Here is a 24,921-nt window from a genome sequence, read left to right as displayed (position 1 = left end):
GAAAGGAGAGGAGAAAATGCTGCCCCACAATGCATTGCAGCCGCAGCATTTGCCGTCACTCAACAGTCGGCCGTTCACGGAAACAACCGATTATGACAGAGAAATTATATCATGAACGTTAGGTGATTATTAAGTATTTTAAAACGTATGTGGTAAGTTGCCAAAGTGCTTTGTTCTGAACGTTCATCAGTATTATAATCAAAATACTGGTAGGGCTGCTCATGTCATCTCTTAAAGATTGCTTGCTAGAAACACCAGCCTGTTTACATGGTCTGGTTTCAGAGAGCGCAGGCAGGTGACAATATTGCCACCTGTACTGAAGACTAGGGCTGCTCAATTATGGCAAAAATCATAATCTCGATTATATGGGTCAATAATTGATATCACGATTATTAAAAAACGATTATCCATTTACTTTGAAAACATCAATTTATTGTAGAATTTTTTTTTGAACAGTATGTTTTTAACAGTTGATTACCCTGAACTTTAAGTATAATTCAACTGAAAAAACATAAAAAAATTATTAAAACGAAAAAAGTAATAATAATAATAAAAAAATAATCGTTTTATTTCAATTACGTTGTTTTCGTAATCGTTGCAAGCCATAATCGTGATCGCGATTCAAATACGATTAATTGAGCAGCCCTAAAGGAAGTTGCAGATTTTTTGCGGCTGTGTGTTTTCAAATTCTAGCGCACTCGAGCTGGTTTCTCCAAAATGACCAACCCCACCTTTAAGGGCGGCTGGCAAACAGCATTTTAGGCGCAATACCGCCCCCTGGATTATATATAGTGTAGTGGATACTGCCCTGAGTGACAGACTTTTCTCCCACTCGTAAAAAAAAAAAGGCATATTCGTCGTGTGACTGCATTTGCCTTGACGGTACGGGACGAATACGGATACCGTTACACCCCTACAGGCTCTGCAAACTAAAGGGCCTTTGAGGAGATGACTGTGGCAAGGAAGGAAAAGGACATCTATTTAATTGCTTGTTTTCTATTTTTATGAAAGCAAAATTAAGTACATGTAATTGTGCAATGTAATTACTTCTTGCTCTTTGTATTTAAAAAGGTATGATAAGTTACATTTTCACATTATAAATGTCTAAAAACGGCCAAAGCTATTAGATCTAGATCTAGAGTTGTTTACTAACATTATCCTAAATGTAATCTGTTATTTTAATCAGGGAAACGGTGTGTTTCATTTGGTCGCCTTTGTGCAAGTGTCTGACAGAAGCTGTCATAATCCAGTTTAGGACACATTTATATGTGGATTCTACAGCAATGGATGCTACCAAAATCAATCCAATGTTATTGTTTTGTACATTTCAGTACATCTGAAATTGCAATGTATGTACAGTATTATTATTTGTAAACACCTAAAATCATGTCACTAATATCATGTTGTTTTTTACATTTTGGTTTGGTTTGTTACTGCAGCAACCTTGGTTTCACACTAAAGTACTGAGATGAATAGAGTAAGTGTGTATGTTTACACAGCAGCCAGACAAACAGTCAGTCAAATGAAATGTCAACGATGGTGGGCCTCGTGCAGCGTGCTGTTGTGGAGAAAAGCTCCAATGTGAAGCAGGAAGTGAACTGTTCACACTGAGGCAATGAGGTGAAATAAGAATAATCAACAGTAACAATGGTCATCCAACACGTACGACAAGCACATACCTGTAGGCATGATGGGTAATGGTTATTAGAATCCTCGGTGGGCATGGTGGTCCCGCCACAAACAACTACATTAAACTACTGTAGAGGTGTTTGAAGGATGTAAATATATTGAGTGGATTGAGCTGAAAAAACACCGACAATAGATAGAATCAAATACTGGGTGTGAAGAAATGAAAATCCTAAGGAATAAAACTTTTAAGCCCCCCCTTTTTACAATTTAATGTAAAGTAGTTCAAACTGCATTAATGTACGAAGATGTCTATACATCTAAATGTGTTATCATATTGTGCCCGCATATTTACAAGACCCTTTGATTTTCTCTGAGTATACACACGGAACGAAGATGACTTTAAAGGTACACCTTCACACTAAATAGAAACAGTGAGCTGTTTTTGGGGAGATGGTTGGCCAAAGGCATTCAGAGACTGTGGAGGTGGAGTGTGTGTGGGGGGGGCGTCTTTTTAAACCAGCAGAAAGGTTTCACTCTGACACATATCCCACTTGTTATGACATGTAGAGGCACATCTAAAAGCAAACTCCTGAGAGGTTGCTGAGGGCGACCTCAGTAATATGCTAATGAACTCCACCAGAGTATCTTAGACAATGCACAAAGCTGTCTAAACTGGAAGCCTATTAATACATTAAGTTATGATGCTCAGATGTGTTGTAAAGAAACATAAGCAGCTCCACAACAGCGCACTCTGTGAACCTAAACTTTTTCTGACCCAATTACCTCGGCTGATCTGTACTCTCCGGCCTGCGCTGCTATTTGTATCTCTTCCAAGATTCCTCATGAACATTTCATGTGAGGTGTCTTATAAATTATGAGGATTGCTCCAGCTGACATTATGAGGGAGAATGGCAAAGCCTGCCTTTTCTTCTTTGGCTCTTATCATAAAACAAAGGCTAGCTCAAACAGCAGGAAAGGCTTTCCGACAGCTCAGGGTCCTGAGCGCAGTACATTATGCCCAAATGATCTCGTTTCCAATGAATATCTCTCTACTATCTGATCAAAACATTACAAAAACATTTATGCCAATGCTCACCGTAAAATTCCATCAATATTGATCAGATATTAACATTTCACATCTTTCTTAATTCTATACAGTGGAATACTGAGAGTCTGGGAATGCATGAAGGAATTCTTAACTTGTCATTTTGTTTTAAAGGAGGAGATAAAAACAGATTCTCTGCGGCAGTGTGAACTACGCTTCATAAGTATCATCATAGCTAATTGTAAATAATGCAAAGCATCTCATCCTTTCAATTATTCAGCTTTATGTCCTGGTTTTGGTTGACAGGAATGTAGCGATGACAAAATGTTGTAAGTTCCTTCAATGCACAAATGCCAAAGCATGTGTACTGCGAGCTGAGTAGCTGTGTCTTATTAGATTTCCACAAACACAGTACACCTACGCAAAACCTAAGTGGATTAAATATGACGGATGATGACATTTGGAGAAAAGGCTCTTTCAGATTACTCAAATCTAATCTGGAACTCTAAATCAGGACTAATCAGTTGCTTTTCAAAGAAGCTTCAATCATAGGAGGAATGTTTGGCTTGCAAACTGGGTTTCTTGCAAGACAAGCCGTTCTTTTATAGCGCATCATTTTCAGGTTTTTACAGTTTGGCCACAAAAAAGACTTGGATTCTGTACAAACGGTTCCGATGGTGAAGTCAATAAAACTCTATTTTCTAATGTCATTTACTTGCGCTAAATAAAAAAAATGTCAATGTGCGTTTAAATAAGTAACGCTTAAGTAACAATGAGAAAACAATTTAAGAACTCATTCATTTATAAATCAATAGTCACATTTTCTGAACTTTCTTATAAATACGTTTTGGAAAACTTCATAAAAATGCTTTTGTCAACGCCACGGTCATGACACGCCCTCAAACGAGAATACCGCGGTGTGAGACTTCCTGTTCCTCTTTACAGCGATTCTTTGGCAGCTGCACATGTGCTTGCTTCTGAACTGCTTCAAATCATCGTAAAACAAGTAAGCATACCACCTGAGTTATTAATTACTGCTTTTGAACTAGCAAGTGTTATTTACTTTTCTTGTATTCACTGTTTTGAACGGAACATCGTCATTTTAATGCATGCCAGCGCCATTACTGCTGTTAAAGTTAAGGCCCTGACACACCTACCCGATTTTGGTAGTCAGAGGCCGTCAGAGGCAGTCGGGCATTCACGGCGTCCTACTCAGGTTGGTGTGTCCCGCACCGTCATTGCTTTACGGCACATTTTCACACCTCCCGCGGCCAAAGAAATCACTCTGATTGGCTGTTGCCTCTTTTGAATGACGAATACACACTAACGCTGTCTGCTGGTAAGGACAGTTATTGCCACTCGTCGACTGAAGTCTTTGCGGTGTGTTCGTGTTAAGAATTGGGGAAAAAGGTAGGACCCAAATGCAGACTACAAAAAAAAGGTAAAAGGTCTAGAAACAAAAGGCAAGCTTTATTTTAAAAGCTGACAAAAACATGGCATGAAAAACACAGGTAGCACAAACACACAAAACTGACCGTGACCAACATGGAGGGAGACAGGAGAGACAAACAATGAACCGACGGGGAACACAGGAAGAGACAAGACTAAATACAGGGAGGGGTAATCACGAGACGAGAAACAGCCGGGCAGGAGAAACACAAGGGCAACAGGTGAACACAATCAGACAATCAGACACACCAGGGAAACTAACGACGGGGAGGAAAACACAGGGAGAAGGACCAGACAAGAAACAAGGAGGAAAACATGAAACAGGGAGAAAAGAACAGCAAAACAAAACCCATTACCAGACACACAAAACTAAAACCGTGACATAACACCAAGATCGTGACAGTTCGTAGGCGGGCGGCGCAAACTGTTGTTTGTTTGTAGCCTTTATTTAACCAGGTGAAAGCCCCTTGAGATCAGAAGATCTCTTTTTCAAGGGTGACCTGCAGGACATTAGTACTCCCCTGTGCCGCTCTAACGGCCCGTCCACACAGCGGCGTGAGTTGAAGCTTGCCGGCGAGCGTGTCTGAAACTCGACCAACAACCAATCCCATGAATCTCCCGCCCCGGACACACAAGCAGCGGTTTGATTGTCTAGAGCTTGTACTGGCATATGATTCGATTGGCTGGCACTTCTGCCGAGGCTTCAAAAGTTGAACATTGCTCAACTTTTGCAGCGAGCCACGCCAGCAAAGCTCCGCTTCCCACAATGCAGTTCGGCGAAAAGTGACGTCACCCCATTCAAAGTGAATGGTGAAGCTTTCAACGCACGGCCCGTCCACACAACGGCGTGCGTTGAAAGCTTCACTTTTCGCCGAACTGCATTGTGGGAACTTTGCTGGCGTGGCTCGCTGCAAAAGTTGAGCAATGTTAAACTTTTGAAGCCTTGGCAGAAGCGTCAGCCAATCGAATCATATGCCAGTACAAGCTCTAGCCAATCAAACCGCTGCTTGTGTGTCAGGGGCGGGAGACTCATGTGATTGGTTGTTGGTCGAGTTTCAGACACGCCCGCCGGCAAGCTTCAACGCACGCCGCTGTGTAGACCGGCCGTAAGCGTTGGCCCGGCTCAGTCATGCGGCCGCGGGAATCAGAGGCTCTCCTGCCGTGCATGTTGTGCGGTAAAATACCTCCGCTAAAACTATTCCCTACTACTTTATAACCCAGTGGTTATGTAAGAGTAAGCTACTAATGCGCCTATTTGATATGAATTCCTCTGTATGTATTTCACCGTTTGTTTTACTGTGAGCAATGAATTATCTTTCTACAATCTAGATGTGCACCCAATTTAAACTCATTGTCTGCAGTTACAGCATCGAGTTGTTATTATACAAAATGAAGTGCAAACTATATTTTTCATGCTTATGCAACGCTATAGATGCACATCCATGTTGGAATCTGCAGGAGAGTTTACGTTAGCTCTCAGTAGAAAGTGATGGAGGTGACTTCAGTTAAGGTGCATTCAGGCGCAATTTAGTAAAAGTGTGTATTGGGCGAAGATGCATTTATAACGTCAGCAAGATGTGTTCAATGTAGTCCAGTAAAATGCAGTCTTTAGCGAGAAATATCAATAAATACAGTTGTATTAAGGAGATGTTTTAGTACAATATAAAGTAGATATTAGACAGTATGCAAACGAGATAAAGGAGTGAAGTAATTAGGATCCGCTGTGTAGAGAACCATGGAATTTTACTGGTATCTACCAATACCATCCTTAATAAATGCCATCCTTATAAATGTATATAAATACAATACCGTTTTAAATGATACTTATATTTTAATTATGTTTGATTCTATTAATTGAATTGAAGATGTTTTAATGAATTCTACTGAAATGATTGTTACATTTTCATCATGTAACTATTTTGTTCTTTTATTTGCCTCCCCAGAAAACAGTCACACCTCCTCTTGAAGACATTTTACCTCCTGCTATGGACTTCAGGTTCACATCAGGTAAGCCCTTGAGTGTGTCAGACTAGTTGTTGTTTCAGAGGTTAATTCAAGATGTGTTATGTTTACATACTAATGTAATGAGCATCAGGTAAACATACCCATTTCTATTGTTTGAATCACAGATGGGATGGAGATGTAAACTATGCAGCACTAGTGTCACCACTCAATGTAATATTTTAAAACATTATCGACTCCATCATGGAACCTTTGGACAGAAACGTGCCTTGCCCTGCACTCATGTAGACTGGCCTGCGCTCTCACTTATCAAGATAAAAGTTGAAATAATCGTCTGTTATTTATTCTAGGACCCATGTGCCACTTTATATACATCTCTGAGCATGAGTAGTTGGACATTTTATGAACTATATCAATCTCATGACTATTTGGTTCATTTTCTTGCAAACCAGCCTTTTTTGATGACTTAAACCCCTTGTAATGCATGTGAGTAGCACCTCTGTTACCGTCTGTTAACAGCTAATGTAAACTGGCTCGTTATGATTTCAAGACGGATTTGATTTTTGTTGTTGAGGAAAACACATGGTGTGTCATTATTTGTACTCAATTTAGTGTTTCGTTAGTATAGGGAACAGCAGAGGTCGAAGTGCAACAGGCTCGTGATGCACAGCATGAAGTGATACGTTGCCCACGAGCCAATGCAGTTATAACCATCAAGTAATAACCATGTGTCTCCATGTATGTTAATGTGTTGTGCTTTTAAACAAACTGGTTAATGTTTTATGAAAACTGTTTTGAAATAATCAAATCTTAATCAAATGTATTAACATGTCCATAACGTTCCCTTTTTTAAATCTGTTTAATCTGCAATGTTTCAATGCTATCAAATATTTAAAGGGTTGGATTAAAATCAGGAAGAGTTTGTCGTATATAGGTTCCGGCAACTCAATTGTGTTTTATAATTTACTTTATTCATTCTTGTCTTATGTGGTTCTTAGCAGATTGTTATTTGCATTGGTTACACTTAATATCTGGGCTTTTAATTGTAGGCTCAACTCATCTTTTCACAAGCAGAAAAAATCACATTAGTGAGTTTACCCAACTCCTATAATTGCTTGGAAACGCTAGACACATTCTTTATAAGTTTCAGCAAAGTAACACGTTCTTGAGTAGAGGAAAACTAAAAAAGTACGTTTCATCAACTTGACTAAACTCTTAAAATTGCTTGGAATCACTTGACACATTTATTTTTACCAAAGCCACAGTTTTTACAGTGTGGGACTGGTGTAATTTGCTTCACTGAAGTTAATAATGTTGCGTAACTCAACTAAAAAGTTTCCTTGTGATATCATAACGTTAATTCAATTCAATTAACCCCCACTGGACCAAGGAAAACTCACTATAGTTGATTCAGATTAGAAGCTCATCAAAGAAATTAGTGGCACCAATAAATCCTTTGCTATAGGAAGACAATGATCCAGTCCAGAGATCGCAGCCCCACTTTGATTCATCTTGTTAATTATTAGCCTTAGGCTTTCAACAACTGCTAGCCCTTTTCCCCGTGTACCCCGCGAGTCTTGTGTGCTATTAGATTCTTTGTAATTACAAAAGGCTCGTGATCTGGGACTGATTATCCCTCAGCCCTGGATACACAGTAAAGAACACAGCGGACTAAAGCTAATTTTAACGTTACCGTGGTGCTATATGTACATTTTCCTCAGCGGGGGAGGACAGGGGCTCTGAGGGTTTGCAGAGCAGCATGTGATTGTGCTTGAACTCGCTCCTAATGAGTCCCTGCAGTCACCTCAGTCAGAGGCTCAGCCCCTTCCTCTCTGTCAGTGAATTCAGCTGTTGCCTTGTTTAACCACAAGATGACCCCCCCTCCCACTCCCGTAACATCCAGCCGCTGTCAGCTAGGGATGCACACGCTATCCCTAACTTGTTCTGGCTACCTCAGCTCACATATGACCCATTTCTCAACTCCCTTGTCCTTGCTTCACTTGCCTTGAGCCACTCAGCCTTATAGCTGCAGCAGCTGCATGTATGGCGGAGCACAGAGTTCAGGCCGGGCTGCGGCGCACACACGCTCACCTAAAAATGAGGCCAACCAGGCTTTGAGGGGCCATTCCTCTGTAAAATGACTACACTTTGCTTAAGCCATCAGATCCATTTGACCTATGTCTAATGTGGACCAATTAAGTTCTTTACATCAGCGCGACCAACGTGGAGCCGAATATCCCTTAATACCAGTTAAATACATGTCCCTGTGGCTATAATACACCTACACATGCTATCATGGTGTGCTGGGCGATTATGTACTGATATAAAGCCTGCTGCAAAGTCCTATTGAATGCATTGAGTGAGGTATCTAATGGGCATGGGAATTAATTCCAGGGCAAAGGGGATTAAAGGCTAGAGCAGAGCTGTGCAGAGGGATGGCACTTGCTGGCAGCAGAGGGTACAGAGGGCGGGAAAACACAAATGAAATATGCATAGCCGAATCCTTTTGCTTCTGAATCATATTTTGCGCAATAGTATTGAAATTGGTATTTTGTTTAATCCTGGCAGTTTTATATATTTTTAAATGAGGGTAAAATTAAATCAAGGGCTGCAGAGAAGGAACACTGTCAGAGTAGTGCTGTAAAAAATACCTCTGGACAATCAAACAAGATACAGAGTTTTATCAAATCAGGATGTTTCATCTGTCCAAAGCCTTTATCTCTCTTTCTCATTAAACCCCGAGCAGGAGTCGTGTCTCATCCTTTGATCCCATTGATATCGTTTTGAGACTCTACCTTGAGGACTGCTTCCCAGACTGCTTGATATGCACCTGTAAACCAACAGATACGAGGCACCAAGAATACGAGGTGAACCTCCTGGTATCACACACTGCACTGTACTGTAGCCTGGAGCCATTCTCCAAAAACACTATTCTTGTGAGACAAAACTAACCTAATACTGTAGGTCACTAGGTGGGCTAATCGAGGAAACCTTTGCTCACTCTTATTGTGTTAACCCTATCCCACATTGTTTTATTACTAAACGTGGCATGGGTTTGGGTTTGGAGCACACCCATTAGTTTTGGACACATTTTTAGATCACCTCTATTGTGCAGCTTCACTTTTAAGTTATTTGCAATATATATACCGCTTTATAATAATAATTAATATTATTACTGGCTGCTATCTCTTAGTTAAACAATTCAACTACTGTAATGAATCTGTAAATACCTCTGCAATATATTATTTTACTTGTACAACTGTTACCTGGCTGCTATGAGACTTCAAACATGCTACACTTGTTTAAAAAGACATCTGTTGTCCACCTGGATGTGTACTGTTGTAAATTGTAATGTCAATTTGTAACTTTAATATTTGATTGATGCCTCTTTGTCCCTTTACTTTTGCTGAAACAATGTAAATGAAAAAGGTATTCTGGTGTCACAGTGAAATGAGTCACAGTGAGATAATACTCAATACTAAGATTGAATACATCTTAAAGGACACTCAAATTAGCTTTTTTTTCCTTTTCCTATTTTCTCTCTGTAAACTTTTGATTTGGGGTTTAACAATATGTCTATTTTCACTTTTTATAAAAGGAAAATATACCTTTTTACTTTCCCATAAATGTTCTGAAAATGTTCTGTTTATTCAGAACCCAAAAGGTTGAAAAGGACAGGACAAAATGTACATGTGTAAAGACTAATGGGATCATTTGAGCCACATGGCTGCTCTCACCTGGGCCCGATGAAGACACTGCTGTGTCGGAGGTTAGGGACACCGTATAGCAGAAAGGATCTTACTTCTGTACATCTGGGAGTGATTAGTTAAACAGTGTGATGATGAAAAGATGCTGTCTGAACTTGAATGTATATCTTTGATTAGTAATTGCAGAGCTCATAGACTGTGTTTAAGTCAGCACTTTGATGTTATGATGATTTCATTTGTCTAACTGGCTAAAATGCTCCTCAGTAGGAAAAAGAAGCTACCCTGAAAACAAAGCTGCTAAATGATATTCAGCTGTGACATGTCCAGAAGCCTAATGCTGACCAAGTGTGTGTGAGATGAACCATCTTTCTTACCAAAATATTCCTCAGACGGTGGGTGGTCCATGTCAAACAGCATCTTCTTGGTCAGGCGCTCCAGCTCATCCTCAGGGTGGGCCATGTGAGCGCTGCCCTGGGGGGTGGGGGGTTTAGCAGAGTTGTGATTTACAAAAGCAAAGCAAGACAATCAAGAACATTTCAGTCGTCTCTTTACTTATTTCCACCTCACTGATGAATATCACCTGTGTTTAAAATGTGCGAGGATATCTCGCTTATCAAAAATATGCAGGTCGAACTTAAAGATTCACAAAAAGCCTGACTTCAATAAATCAGAATAAGCACTCTCCGAAGGTCAAACAGAACACATTGAGTGTAATTAAAATGCAGTAGATGGGCTTCAGTCTGCCCCCCCCCCCCCCCCCCTCCCCCCCCCCCCCTCTGAGATACCTGACCCTGGCTCAGGCCCCAGTGGTGTGCAGCCCAGAAGGCTGTGCATGTCCTTCTGTGAAATACAAGCATGTGGAAAAACTGTGACCCTGAATAATCCTTGTGTTTGGAAAAATAATGATAAGGGAAGGACAACATTAGAGGGAAACGACTTTTATGTCGGGTACATTTGGGTGATAGGTCAGGAGATATGTATTCAGTCACACAGAAGAGTTGAGGTGCTGTGGAGGATCTGAAGGATGACATAACTCTGTGAAGACGCCACTTCCTTCTTATCATAAAGTCTGTGACATCTACCTGCTGTGTGTCTGTATGGGGCTGACGTCTTGCTCCTGACATTTTCTGCCAATCATCCGCAGAGCCATAGAATAAAGCCCCCCCCATTCCCCCATTCCCCCCAGCCCTGGCTCACGGCGCAACCCGTCACAGGTGTGTGTCCTTTGCAGACACCCCAGAGGCCTGAACCTGGCTCTCTCCGTGCTGCGCGGCTCAGCGTCTTCAGAAATCAGTGTCACTCCGTTGACCTTCCCTAGATCTGCGGCCGACAGGATCTTTACAGTAGATTTGATTTTCAATATTGTGACACGGCCGGATCTGAGCTGACCTTTGTGGTCTTCCTAATTGTGACATCTGGGAGCCGTTAGCGAGTGCTCTCTGCTTTACTGTGTCGCATAAAGCAATCCGATCATCAATAGGAATTGAGTGAAGAAATGTTTTTGTGTTGCCTGAAAGAGTAATTACTCCCGGCATTATTGATGACTGCATTTACAAGCAACAGTATAATAATTAAAAGCAATAACAATTGTATTACATTTTTTTTAAAACCAAAGTTACAAAGTGCTTCACATATAGGCTTATATGCAAACATACAAATATAAAACACAGGCAGAAGCAGAATTGATAACAGGAGCAGAGAGAGACAGCTTCTTCTGTTCTCATGCAGCGCCTTGCTGCCATATAGATCCTACAGCTTAAGGCAAGTCAAACTGTTTAAGACTTTTTTGATTCCACTCGGAATAAAACGTATACAACTTTACGATAACCAACATTTAAGGAACACTTTAGTCCAAATGTTATGTAACACTCAACATTTCCGCCATGTCGCTGCTTGCTGTCAGACGGTTTATCTCCAAACAACCAACACCATCTGAGTGTCGCTGGATGCCTCATCTGCATGGAAATCATGCCAGAACAATCAATACATAAAAAAAAAAAAAATAGATGGTATTATTTCGTTTTGCAATGTTAGAGAAAAAACGATTTTAGAAAACTCTTTCTGTGAGATATTTGAATATCAATTAAGGCCTTAGTATTCAATGTATGAAGGTTTGCAGGAGGAGATTTCTGCGTATAGCTTGATTTGTGCAATGTTTCCCAGCTGAAAGAAACAATACTGAATATCTCTGAATTTCAAGCTGAAATGATACGGAGATTACTAAAAGGCTGTCTTGATGTTACATGGCACAGGTCAGTCACCAGCTGAGTATATGACTGACCTCCTTAGTAAACCAATCTGATCATGAGGAAGGATTGGAAAAGAAAGAGTGTGTAGTTGGTGTAATCTTAACAATACACAAACAGAGGTAAGGCAAATATACAGCAGGTTTCTGATGGAGTTTATTTCCAGAGACAAGGAGAGAGGCTGAGCTCTGATCACTGTGTATCATGTGTGTGTGTGTGATGCATGACGTTTGGCTGATCATGGAAACCCAAACAGAAGGCCTCATTAACCCTGAGGGATCGACATGTGCAAATCTTTCTGCCACACTGACATCAGCTGCACCGAGAGTCTCAGCCGATCAAACATGAAGAGGCAGGACCAGGAGGATCAGGACCAGGAGGATCAGGACCAGGAGGATCAGGACCAGATTCAAGCATTCCTCAGTGAATGGATATTGTCGCCTCAGATTACATGGCTTTTTTTAACTGAACTAATACACAATGGTCAATAGAGGGGATTTATTCTAATACAAGAACCTGAAGAAAATAAAAGTCTGTATAATGTTCACAGACTTTAAAGAGGCGCTCTTGTTGTCAACAACCTGCTCATTATTCCTGTGTTGTTACTTTGAGACAGTGAAGAGGACGATTTAACACTGTTAATCTTTGCTCCACATCAAAAGCAAATTGAAGAGGGAACGAAATGCTGCTATTACCAAAAACAGACTTTTGAGTTTAAGCTTCATTTATAGCTTATCCACTCTTTGACACCCCGCAGCAATGCACTGCCAGAGAGTTTAAAGCACCTTGTTAGGGAGTCTTTTGTGACAGCACGGAATCATTTTTCACTTGAATAAGAGAAAGAAATTGCTTCCCTGCATGCTTTATGATTGCTTCGCAGTTCCTGTTCATCTTTTCAGCGGCAACAATAGAAACCATACAGCAGCTATACGTGCTGCTGCAGACACCATTTTTCAGTTACGTCTGGCTCTGCTCAGTAAATTGTTTTCCTACGCCCTCAGGACACTCAGCTGCTTTTTCATTGAAGTTAGTGCTTAAATTCAGTGTCGGCCGGGTTAAGAGCTGCACCTATTTCCCACTGTTTCCTCAGTATGGCGGGGCTTAGAGTTCCAGGTCATCTGCCATCTGCTTTATAATGGCACATCGGTTGTAATACTCCTTGAAGGCATCCCGATAGACCATCAAATGCCAGCCTTGACAAAACCGTGGTTAAATGCCAGACCACTCACAATCAGAAACAACTACAGTGTGTGTTGTGCAGCCTGATGCAGCTTGATGCAGCTTGATGCAGCCTGATGCAGCTTGATGCAGCCTGATGCAGCCTGATGCGGCTTGATGCAGCCTGATGCAGCCTGATGCAGCTTGATGCAGCCTGATGCAGCTTGATGCAGCTTGATGCAGCTTGATGCAGCCTGATGCAGCCTGATGCAGCCTGATGCAGCCTAATGCAGCTTGATGCAGCTTGATGCAGCCTGATGCAGCCTGATGCGGCTTGATGCGGCTTGATGCGGCTTGATGCAGCTTGATGCAGCCTGATGCAGCTTGATGCAGCTTGATGCAGCTTGATGCAGCCTGATGCAGCTTGATGCAGCTTGATGCAGCCTGATGCAGCCTGATGCAGCTTGATGCAGCCTGATGCGGCCTGATGCGGCTTGATGCGGCCTGATGCGGCCTGATGCGGCCTGATGCGGCTTGATGCGGCCTGATGCGGCTTGATGCGGCTTGATGCAGCTTGATGCAGCCTGATGCAGCTTGATGCAGCCTGATGCAGCTTGATGCAGCCTGATGCAGCTTGATGCGGCCTGATGCGGCTTGATGCGGCTTGATGCAGCTTGATGCAGCCTGATGCAGCTTGATGCAGCTTGATGCAGCCTGATGCAGCTTGATGCAGCCTGATGCAGCCTGATGCGGCCTGATGCGGCTTGATGCGGCCTGATGCGGCCTGATGCGGCCTGATGCGGCTTGATGCGGCCTGATGCGGCTTGATGCGGCTTGATGCGGCTTGATGCAGCTTGATGCAGCCTGATGCGGCTTGATGCAGCCTGATGCAGCTTGATGCAGCTTGATGCAGCTTGATGCAGCCTGATGCAGCCTGATGCAGCCTGATGCAGCCTGATGCAGCCTAATGCAGCTTGATGCAGCCTGATGCAGCTTGATGCGGCCTGATGCGGCTTGATGCGGCCTGATGCGGCTTGATGCGGCTTGATGCGGCCTGATGCGGCTTGATGCGGCCTGATGCGGCTTGATGCGGCCTGATGCGGCTTGATGCGGCTTGATGCGGCCTGATGCGGCATGATGAGGCCTGATGCGGCTTGATGCAGCCTGATGCAGCTTGATGCAGCCTGATGCAGCTTGATGCAGCCTGATGCAGCTTGATGCAGCCTGATGCAGCTTGATGCAGCTTGATGCAGCCTGATGCAGCTTGATGCAGCCTGATGCAGCTTGATGCAGCCTGATGCAGCTTGATGCAGCTTGATGCAGCCTGATGCAGCTTGATGCGGCTTGATGCAGCCTGATGCGGCTTGATGCAGCTTGATGCGGCTTGATGCAGCTTGATGCAGCCTGATGCAGCCTGATGCGGCCTGATGCGGCTTGATGCAGCTTGATGCAGCTTGATGCAGCCTGATGCAGCTTGATGCAGCTTGATGCAGCCTGATGCAGCTTGATGCAGCTTGATGCAGCCTGATGCGGCTTGATGCGGCCTGATGCGGCTTGATGCAGCTTGATGCGGCTTGATGCAGCTTGATGCAGCCTGATGCAGCCTGATGCGGCCTGATGCGGCTTGATGCAGCTTGATGCAGCCTGATGCAGCTTGATGCAGCCTGATGCAGCTTGATGCGGCTTGATGCGGCCTGATGCGGCTTGATGCGGCTTGATGCGGCCTGATGCGGCCTGATGCGGCCTGATGCGGCCTGATGCGGCCTGATGCGGCCTGATGCGGCCTGATGCGGCCTGATGCCGCCTGATGCGGCCTGATGCGGCCTGATGCCGCCTGATGCGGCCTGATGCGGCCTGATGCGGCCTGATGCGGCTTGATGCGGCTTGATGCGGCCTGATGCGGCCTGATGCGGCCTGATGCGGCTTGATGCGGCTTGATGCGGCCTGATGCGGCCTGATGCGGCTTGATGCGGCCTGATGCGGCCTGATGCGGCCTGATGCGGCCTGATGCGGCCTGATGCAGCCTGATGCAGCCTGATGCAGCCTGATGCGGCTTGATGCAGCCTGATGCAGCCTGATGCGGCTTGATGCAGCCCGATGCGGCCCGATGCGGCCCGATGCAGCCCGATGCGGCCCGATGCGGCCCGATGCGGCTTGATGCGGCCTGATGCGGCTTGATGCGGCTTGATGCAGCCTGATGCAGCCTGATGCGGCTTGATGCAGCCCGATGCAGCCCGATGCGGCCCGATGCAGCCCGATGCGGCCCGATGCAGCCCGATGCGGCTTGATGCGGCTTGATGCGGCCTGATGCGGCTTGATGCGGCCTGATGCGGCTTGATGCGGCCTGATGCGGCTTGATGCAGCCCGATGCGGCCCGATGCAGCCCGATGCGGCCCGATGCAGCCCGATGCGGCTTGATGCGGCTTGATGCGGCTTGATGCGGCTTGATGCGGCCTGATGCGGCTTGATGCAGCCTGATGCGGCTTGATGCAGCCTGATGCGGCTTGATGCAGCCTGATGCAGCCTGATGCAGCTTGATGCAGCCTGATGCAGCTTGATGCAGCCTGATGCGGCCTGATGCAGCCTGATGCGGCTTGATGCAGCCTGATGCAGCTTGATGCAGCCTGATGCGGCTTGATGCAGCCTGATGCAGCTTGATGCAGCCTGATGCAGCCTGATGCAGCCTGATGCAGCCTGATGCGGCCTGATGCAGCTTGATGCAGCCTGATGCGGCTTGATGCAGCCTGATGCAGCTTGATGCAGCCTGATGCAGCTTGATGCAGCCTGATGCAGCTTGATGCAGCCTGATGCAGCTTGATGCAGCTTGATGCAGCCTGATGCAGCCTGATGCAGCCGAATGCAGCCTGATGCAGCTTGATGCAGCCTGATGCAGCCAAATGCAGCCTGATGCGGCTTGATGCAGCTTGATGCAGCCTGATGCAGCCTGATGCAGCCTGATGCGGCTTGATGCAGCCTGATGCAGCCTGATGCAGCCTGATGCAGCCTGATGCGGCTTGATGCAGCCTGATGCAGCTTGATGCAGCTTGATGCAGCCTGATGCAGCCTGATGCGGCTTGATGCAGCCTGATGCAGCTTGATGCAGCTTGATGCAGCCTGATGCAGCTTGATGCAGCTTGATGCAGCCTGATGCAGCCTGATGCAGCCGAATGCAGCCTGATGCAGCTTGATGCAGCCTGATGCAGCCGAATGCAGCCTGATGCAGCCTGATGCAGCTTGATGCAGCCTGATGCAGCTTGATGCAGCTTGATGCAGCCTGATGCAGCCTGATGCAGCCGAATGCAGCCTGATGCAGCTTGATGCAGCCTGATGCAGCCGAATGCAGCCTGATGCAGCCTGATGCAGCTTGATGCAGCCTGATGCAGCCGAATGCAGCCAAATGCAGCCTGATGCAGCCTGATGCAGCTTGATGCAGCTTGATGCAGCCTGATGCAGCCTGATGCAGCTTGATGCAGCTTGATGCAGCCTGATGCAGCTTGATGCAGCTTGATGCAGCCTGATGCAGCTTGATGCTGCTTGATGCAGCCTGATGCAGCCTGATGCAGCCGAATGCAGCCTGATGCAGCTTGATGCAGCCTGATGCAGCCGAATGCAGCCTGATGCAGCTTGATGCAGCTTGATGCAGCCTGATGCAGCTTGATGCAGCCTGATGCAGCCGAATGCAGCCAAATGCAGCCTGATGCAGCCTGATGCAGCTTGATGCAGCCGGACAGAGAGTGGGAGCTGATCACTGCCCACTGCCACATCCAGTAATACAGCTGGGTGCCCCACCCACTGTGGGATTGGCATTGTGTCAGAACTGATTAAGTGAGAGGTGAAGTGAATGCACGCTCTCACCTGACAGCACAGTTTCCCGCTAAGAACAAACCTCCGGCCCTGAGTTTTCCCTGAGTGAATGAGAGAGACAACTGCTCTCCTCACACCTACACCTCTGCTGTGGAGCTGCAACACAACATGGAGCTGTCTGCATACCACCAACTGGGATTAGAGCTGTAGGATCTATCACAGCCAAGCTCTGCTTGTGGCAACATAAAAGTTATTTATCAAAAAAAACATTTTTGCTGAGACCAAAAACCACTTGGCATGTTGAAAACAGGAACATGTCATGGCTCATTGACTTTAAGTGTAACTGTTGTTTTGTAGATTGACCTCTTCATGTGAGAACGTTGCGCCGGCATTTTATTAAGAAATATCTAAACAGTTTTATAGTATAAAGTGTAACATGTGAAGTGCTGCCAGAGCTGGAAATAAGACTTCCGACTCCACCAGTCTGACAAACATTGGCCGATATTAACAGCTCTAATAAGATCCTTTGTCCTGTTCTGTGCTGTGTGTCCACAGCTAAGCTTTCATAACACTGGGCCCACCAGCCTATTCTTTTGTGCTCACTTTTGACTGTACAATCAAGGACCTGTCATGGTTGCAGTTATTCACAACCTTTGAAAGAAGTAGCAAATGTATGTGTTGCCCTCGACTAGCATAAAGACAACCTCACTAGTCTGCTGCCAAATCCTGGCCTTTAGAGGCTCATGAAGTCTGCTCACATTTTTAAGCAGAGCCTCTGTAGATTCATTATATACTGATATGTTATTATACACAGGGGTGCACATCACTTTTTGAGTGAGTTACTCAGATGAGTACCAGGAGACAGCGTTTGGTACTCACCCCACACGAAGCGTGGTCCTCCTCAGTGTCTCCTTCACTGTCCTCTATTTACACTTCTTGCATGCTAGATGATGAAGATGATGAAGATGCACCTCCCTGTCTCTTTTTAAGCCTCCGATTTGCTTTCTCCAAAACTTGTTGCCAAAACTGTGAAGTCCTTGCATTTCCTGAGGCCAAGTTGAAGGATCAAATACTAAGAAATGATCACATGACTTGAAGTCATATCTGATTTCAGATGTGGGAAGTTACGAAGTACACTTCTTCAAGTACTGTACTTAAGTACAATTTTGAGATATTTGTACTTTACTTGACTTTGATCTAATTTGTAAAAGTAGCTGCACCTTTACCAGCTTTGAGAACACTTTCATGATCAACCATTACAAAACATATCATATATATTATTCTGAAATGGACCAATCTGCACAACGACTACTTTTACTGTCGCTACTTTCACTATATTTTGACGAGAATACTTTTCTAATTTTACTTGAGTAACATTTTGAATGCAGGACTTTTATTATAACAGAGTAACACTCTGGTACTTCTACTTTTACTCAAGTACAATATCTGAGTACTTCTTCCGCCTCTGTCTGATTTCAAACTCTTCCATAACACCCTGAGTAAGTTTGCAACTGTGTGTTTTACTCCACTTGGTGTAAATCAAACTGCAGCAGCTTGACCACAGAGCGTGAACGTTGTGATCAGCTGATTTTGCGCAGTTCTCCAGTGTGTGCACGGGGCACAGAGTGTGCTCAGGGGAGTCTCCCTCTGTGGCCCGTTGGAGGAGTGTTGGCACAATTCTGTTGTTCACACCGACGTTAACCCTGTGTGTGCACACGGCGACCAACTCTGTCGTCCGGTGATCTAAGCCTCTGCCTCCTGTAAAGCTTCACAGGTCCGTCGGTTATGTCCTGCGCGGCTCGGCCAGCTCCAGTTCAGTCAGTCACAGAAAGTCCGAAGAGTTTTTGCAGGAAACGACAACGTAGCTGCTTTTTTTTACATGTCTCGTAGTTTACTCCAAAACTTGACAAGAAACACGTGTAGACGAAATATGTGTTTTGTTTAGATGTTTTGAGGTACGCAAAGGCGCGTAGTGACCTATGGTAGTGACACAAGTGACGTTACGCAATTCAGATTTTTGCCGCGCATCCGTACCTGTTATGTGCACCCCTGATTATGCACATAATGTACATGTATGCACCTAATTTAGGCACAACACAAAATAAATAAATCTTGTTTTTTTGTTCTCTACTTTCTATTTTGGTTCAGAAGGATGTCATCATCTGTTGGTCAGCTTTTTAACTGAGGGGAGGTTAAAAATGGTTAGGCTTGACCAAAAATGGCCGTAGTAATTATAACAGGAGAAAAGAAGGAAGCCAGTTCACACAAAAAAAGAGCAACAAAGTCCGGGTGGGGGGGGGGGGATCTCTTTGTATGTGTCCCGTGTGACAAAAGCTCAACAATGGCCTGTGATAACAGCTATTTCATTATTTCTTTAGACAAGGAGAAGGAGAATAACTCAGATTTCCTTGAGGAACTGTGAGCTGTATCCTCATATTCAGGCCGGTACCCAGCACTATCCACTGAGCTGAGAGTGAGAACCAGAAGAGGAAGGCTTCGGGTTTCCTTCATACGCAATGTAACACCTTAAACCAAGAGCAATTGTCTTACCTTTTACAATAGCTTCACATATTTCTGCGCGATCGGCACAAACTAAAGAAAGACATAATCACTCGTAGACATATTTATTCACAGATTAAATGATGATGGACTGAACAAACAAAATGCTCCTCAGTGTCAGTGGAGCTGCAGCTTTAAGTCGGGCTTTAAGAAAAGCTTAACTCAGCTCTCACTCACATCCTGACACTTTGTCTCCCTAAATCACAACGTTGTCATTTAAAGTGGACACAGAGCCTTTTGAAAAGGAAATGGCTTATTCAAATAATAGTATTAATAACAACAAATGGACCATAGCATTAATAGTTAGGGTTCATGAGGGATTGGATTTAGTTTGCGATTGGGATATCTGAAAAAGCATTTGTTGCAGCAACACTAAACGAGTGATTACAGCAGCTTAGGCCACTCTGTTTGAGGAACACAATGAAGGGATTTCTGGATCAGTCACACGATCCTTTCACTGAGTAAGTGTGTGCTTGCATGTGTTTGTTTTTTTTTGGGGCGGGGGGGGGGGGCGGTAGTATGCCGTGTGTGGAATCAAACATATGGGTTAAACACTTAGAAAAAGCTTTGTTTGTTTAAAGAGCAATTTAGAGTGGATGGCCTTATGTGATTCCACACTGCAGAGACATCTTCAACACAGTTTTGAGCCGGTGTGAAACAGCAGCACATTGCTGACTTTCAGAAGCAGGAGTTAAGGGTCCATGATAATAAAAGTACAGCGCTGTTTGGATCACACAGATGATGTCAGGGTGTTGCTCTCAGCAGTGGGCACTGGAGGTTCAAATAAAAAGCATCGTCTGGACATAAATAAGGTTTTTAAGGGGAAATGTTCTTTGTCATTTTTCTGGCAGCTGCATGTTTAATTGAAGAATGTGTAAAGTTTGTGAAGTAATCACATGTTAGTGCCCTTATGTAATCCAGTGGATGAATTTGATGCTTGCGATGTTAAACAGGTTATGAGTCATCTGTAATGCATTGAGAAGAATCATCACAGCGCTGTATTCAGCTCAAGGCCACCTTCTGAGGAGGCACAGATAAAGTATACATTCTCTCCAAACAAAATAGGTCATGCTGTTTCAGCTCCAATTAAATGCTGAGAAAAAAATAACTAGTCAACTGTAGAGCAGCTGTGTACAGAGCAGCCGACGATAATTACACATTTACCAATTCCATAATTGACATTTTCCACAGCCATTCAAATCTTTGCTGTACACTGATTTCATATAAAAGGGATGATGCATTTCAGAGTGTTCGCAGGAATGTAATGTATGTAGAGGGGCCTTTCAGTGTTTGTAAGATTGTAATGTGCGTGTGTAAAAAAACTAGGTCATCTGTTCGGAACTGACACATCCCCCTGCAAACAGATATTTGAAAATCTGAGAGTGTAGAGAGGGGAGCCACAAGCAATGTGGAAAAAAATAAAAACACAACAAATGGCTGCACAAATCGTCGGGATGGAGATAAAACTTATTTGGCGTCTATTGTATGAATACCACTACAGTCATGAAGGTAGCAAACAGCAGAGTTCACAGGATGCAGGTCTGCCTGCATGGTTTTGGAGAGACTTGTATTTCCTGCTGTTTCCTCATGTGGTAGCACGGGTCTAAATTAAAACGCATGTGGTGGACATAATGAAGATTCTCAGGTTGTGTATTCTAATCCATGTATTGGCGACCTGCACTTCCTTTTCTAACAGTGTTGTCTTTCTTCTTTGTAATTTGGCCTCCTAACAATCCATGATATATCCTTCTGCTTTCAACCTTAACAACCACATGGTTTATCTGAATGACACCCTGATATGTGTGGACCACTGAAACGCTGGAGCCAACAAAACACAGAGCCTGACCCGACAGAGAAATGTTTAGAAAGTGCACACGTTTCATGCTCTCTGAGCCAGGGGCGGATAATACGAGTGCTTTGTGAACAGGGGAGGATGTTAGAGGGCGGAGAGGTTCAGGCACAGACTGTGAAAACCCACTGGTCCTCCACAAAAACAAGTTTTCCCAGTCTGTGCTCAACAGCTCCCTAGCTGTTAGAAGTGAGATCAGGTCCAGAAAGAGCCAGCAGGGGCTGCTGTTTATGCAGGTGGTTGCTTTTGTACTTTACTATTAAACAGTATAGTATACGTCATGTAGATTGTACCTAGAGGGAAAACTGCACATTCTATACACCAGCACAGGCAGAGTCACTCAGACCCCCTTTCTCCCTGCAACACTCAGTCCTGCACCTCTATAGAAACAGCAGTCATGGTTTTAACGTCATTAATCTTTAAAAAAGAAAAACGTAATTTATTTGATTATCTATTCAATAAAATCAATGCTGTAATGTTCATAAAAACGGAGGCTCCAGATGCTACACATATTGAAATATGATATGTTTAGAACCTCTCTCATCCTCTGCTCTGGGAAGGTGTCTCGAAGTGTCACACATTTTTGTCATGTGACTGTTTGTGTCGTTCATAGTTTACAAAGTGCGCCAAGTAGCTCAGGAAATGTTTTAAACAGCACCTGGTTAGTGCAAATGGATCCTTTTCAGCACCATTTGAATGGAGACATGCCGAATAAAGTTATTTTTAAAAAAAAATATATATATATATATATATATACTACTATATCACATATATATATCACTACTTTCTAGCTTAGTTTCAGTTACTTTTCCTGACGGAAGGGTTTATCGCAGATCATGGATGATTTCACTTTGTATAGTTTCTGGCTTTGATCAGTGGTGGAATTGCAAAGGTTTTTTTTAAAGCAAACATGCCTTTAAAGTTGGTGGGTTGCTTGGAGTTCAGAGGGTTTCAACCGTTTCAACATGTTGTTTAACTCCTTTCACACTATCACAAAAAGGTTCAAATAACGACACATCTGCATGTTTACATGTGTCAAATGTAGGAGCACATTTAAAACTGCACATAAAGTTGGGACTGCAGGATACAATCTGCATCACTTCTCTGCAGGCCTCCAGGAGGAACTGAAAACAAGAAAAGAAACAAACTGCTGGGACATTTCAGATGGCCGGCTCACTGAGCTGCAGTGACAGCTATCGATCCCAGCAGTTATTTAGCAGCCATGCTGTTGGGCTCAGAGCAGCCAACAGAGGAGGCTGGCAGGGCCTATTATTTATGAACACTTATGTGACAAACCCTTGTGATCTACTGAGGGGTCACCACGGACTGTACCAACCAGCCAATCAACACACACACAACCAAACTAACAGAGAGAACACAGCCGGCTATTTGTGAGTAAAACAAATAGGAATGTAGAACAAGCAAAAGGAAGTGCTGACCTAGTCTTCATTTCATTCCAAATCAACACACCTTTTACGTGTTCATAATATCTATAATAATAATGACAGGTTTAGCCCTACGCATTCAAACTATCTGTAATCTGTAAATTAGTCAACTTTCTTTACTCTTATCTTATATCTCTTCCAATCCAGAGACGTTTACCCTCATTAACACAAGCATGGTCATAACCTCCTTAAATAACCACTTGGGCATTTTCAAACTGTAACATAGTCAACCGTAATGTAGGAATCATTGCTTATTACCGATGCATATGAATAAATAACATTATTATTCAAATACATACATACTAGTACGGTGTTGTAAAGGCAGAGTTCTCTTAAGTTAACTGCAACTGTGTTCAGTAACTCCAAATGTCCTCGGTAAAGGCCAGCAGCATGACCCAGCCCTGTGCTTCTCCAAACTGCCAGAATTGTCGGAAATGATGTCGCGTCAGTAGACTCCATAATGTTAAATAATATGTTGAATTTAGTTTAGAGAGTCCAGAAACAGTTTTCGGGTTTCAAATATCTAATAATAAATATAATTAAGGGTTCACTCCTCTCTAACAGTTGGAAAACAAAACAATTACTAGTATTATTTTCATTTATTAAGCAGACTTCAAAATGGCTTTACAATAAAAGCTTTCTATCTATCTGCTTTGAACACTTTGAGTTTTTCTCGTGACATTCAACTTACCTGAAACACGATGACATCATAAACCTGAATCAATACTAAGCCTCAGTCACCCTTAATGGCCCAGTCTGTCTGTTGCCTCTGAGATGGGTTTAAGCCTCAGGCACCTTCATCAGGAAGCTTTGGATGTGTTGGCACGAGACAGTGAAACATAAGGACATACTGACCTCAAGAATCAGGTCAACACACTGACCTTTAGTCCATGAAACATCCAGCAACCAGAGCCTGTGTGGACCTCCACCAGACACTGTGTCATCCAGCAACCTGTTGTAGGCCCAGCACTATATACAGCCGTGTGCACATGCTGCAGGCATCCAGCTGATCCTTGCATAGTGTGACCTGCTTGGAGCTGTGCTGACTTCTGACCAGAGCACAGCAGTGTGTGCTGCATGGCAAAAAGGTGAAGCAGTGACTGACATGAGCCGACCCCTCCCCTGAATCATCCTGACAAGTAGTACTTTACCAACAACTCTGATGTTCTGCTTGGTCAAATTATTGTTTTTGTGAAGAGTCTGGTGGCTTTGAACAGAGATGCATATACAGCTTCAGGAGGGTATAACTGGAAGGACCCCCTGCTGTGGGTTTCATCACAGTTTCACAACCAGAGATGGGGTCGTTACTAAAAAAAAGCAATATATTACACTACTTCGTTACTCTCTACATAAAGTAACTCGTTACTTTACTCGCAGGGCCGGCCCGCCCCTCCCTGCAGGCAGATCACGCAGACTGCTAAAGTTTCAAATGTTCTCTTTAGTTCAGTTTCCATTGTCGCATACGACTGATCCAGATCCTGAATGTTTTCCTGTCTGACCGTGGCTGTCCTCTGTCTCCTGCTATCTGTATTTTGCGCAGTATATCTCTGAACGATGGTGATTCCACTTTGCAAATGGGCAACATTTCCTCTACTATGAAGGATGCTACAAGCCTGTCCATCTCTGCTTTGGTTACCGGTCCTCCAAATTCTAATTTGGTTGCTTCGGCGGCGGCGCACTAACAACATCCTCACTCTGGGTTCGGGGGTCCTTAGCTATTAGCTTCACCTTAGCATGTGTTCTTTGCAGGTGTTTGTTGAGGTTTGACGTGGTGTTTACAGCAGTGGATAACAGCTTCAGGCCTGGACACACAGTTGCAAGAAAAAGTATGTGAACCCTTTGGATTCTCCACACATAGCGTTGTGTGTTCCTTCCAAACAACTCAACTTTGGTTTCATCTGTCCACAGAATATTTTGCCAGTAGTGCTGTGGAACATCCAGGTGCTCTTTTGCAAACTTCAAACGTGCAGCAATGTTTTTTCTGGACAGCAGTGGCTTCCTCCGTGGTGTCCTCCCTTGAACTCCATTCTTGTTCAGTGTTTTACGTATCGTAGATTCGTCAACAGAG

General features: G+C 44.0%; 1 protein-coding gene across 6 annotated transcripts in view; it reads right to left on the bottom strand.

Annotated features, from left to right (window-relative positions):
* lpp (LIM domain containing preferred translocation partner in lipoma) overlaps window positions 1-24,921 on the bottom strand; it is a 202,427-nt gene that overhangs the window by 33,780 nt on the left and 143,726 nt on the right. For all 6 annotated transcript variants that reach the window (XM_034235722.1, XM_034235725.1, XM_034235726.1 and 3 more), the window contains one exon: window positions 10,167-10,263. In XM_034235722.1, the coding sequence (XP_034091613.1) occupies window positions 10,167-10,263 (97 nt within the window). The remainder of the gene's footprint in view (window positions 1-10,166; window positions 10,264-24,921) is intronic.

The sequence above is a fragment of the Gymnodraco acuticeps genome, unplaced genomic scaffold (assembly GCF_902827175.1).
Source record: "Gymnodraco acuticeps unplaced genomic scaffold, fGymAcu1.1, whole genome shotgun sequence".
NCBI lineage: Eukaryota > Metazoa > Chordata > Actinopteri > Perciformes > Bathydraconidae > Gymnodraco > Gymnodraco acuticeps.
This window is presented reverse-complemented; position numbering and strand designations above follow the sequence as displayed.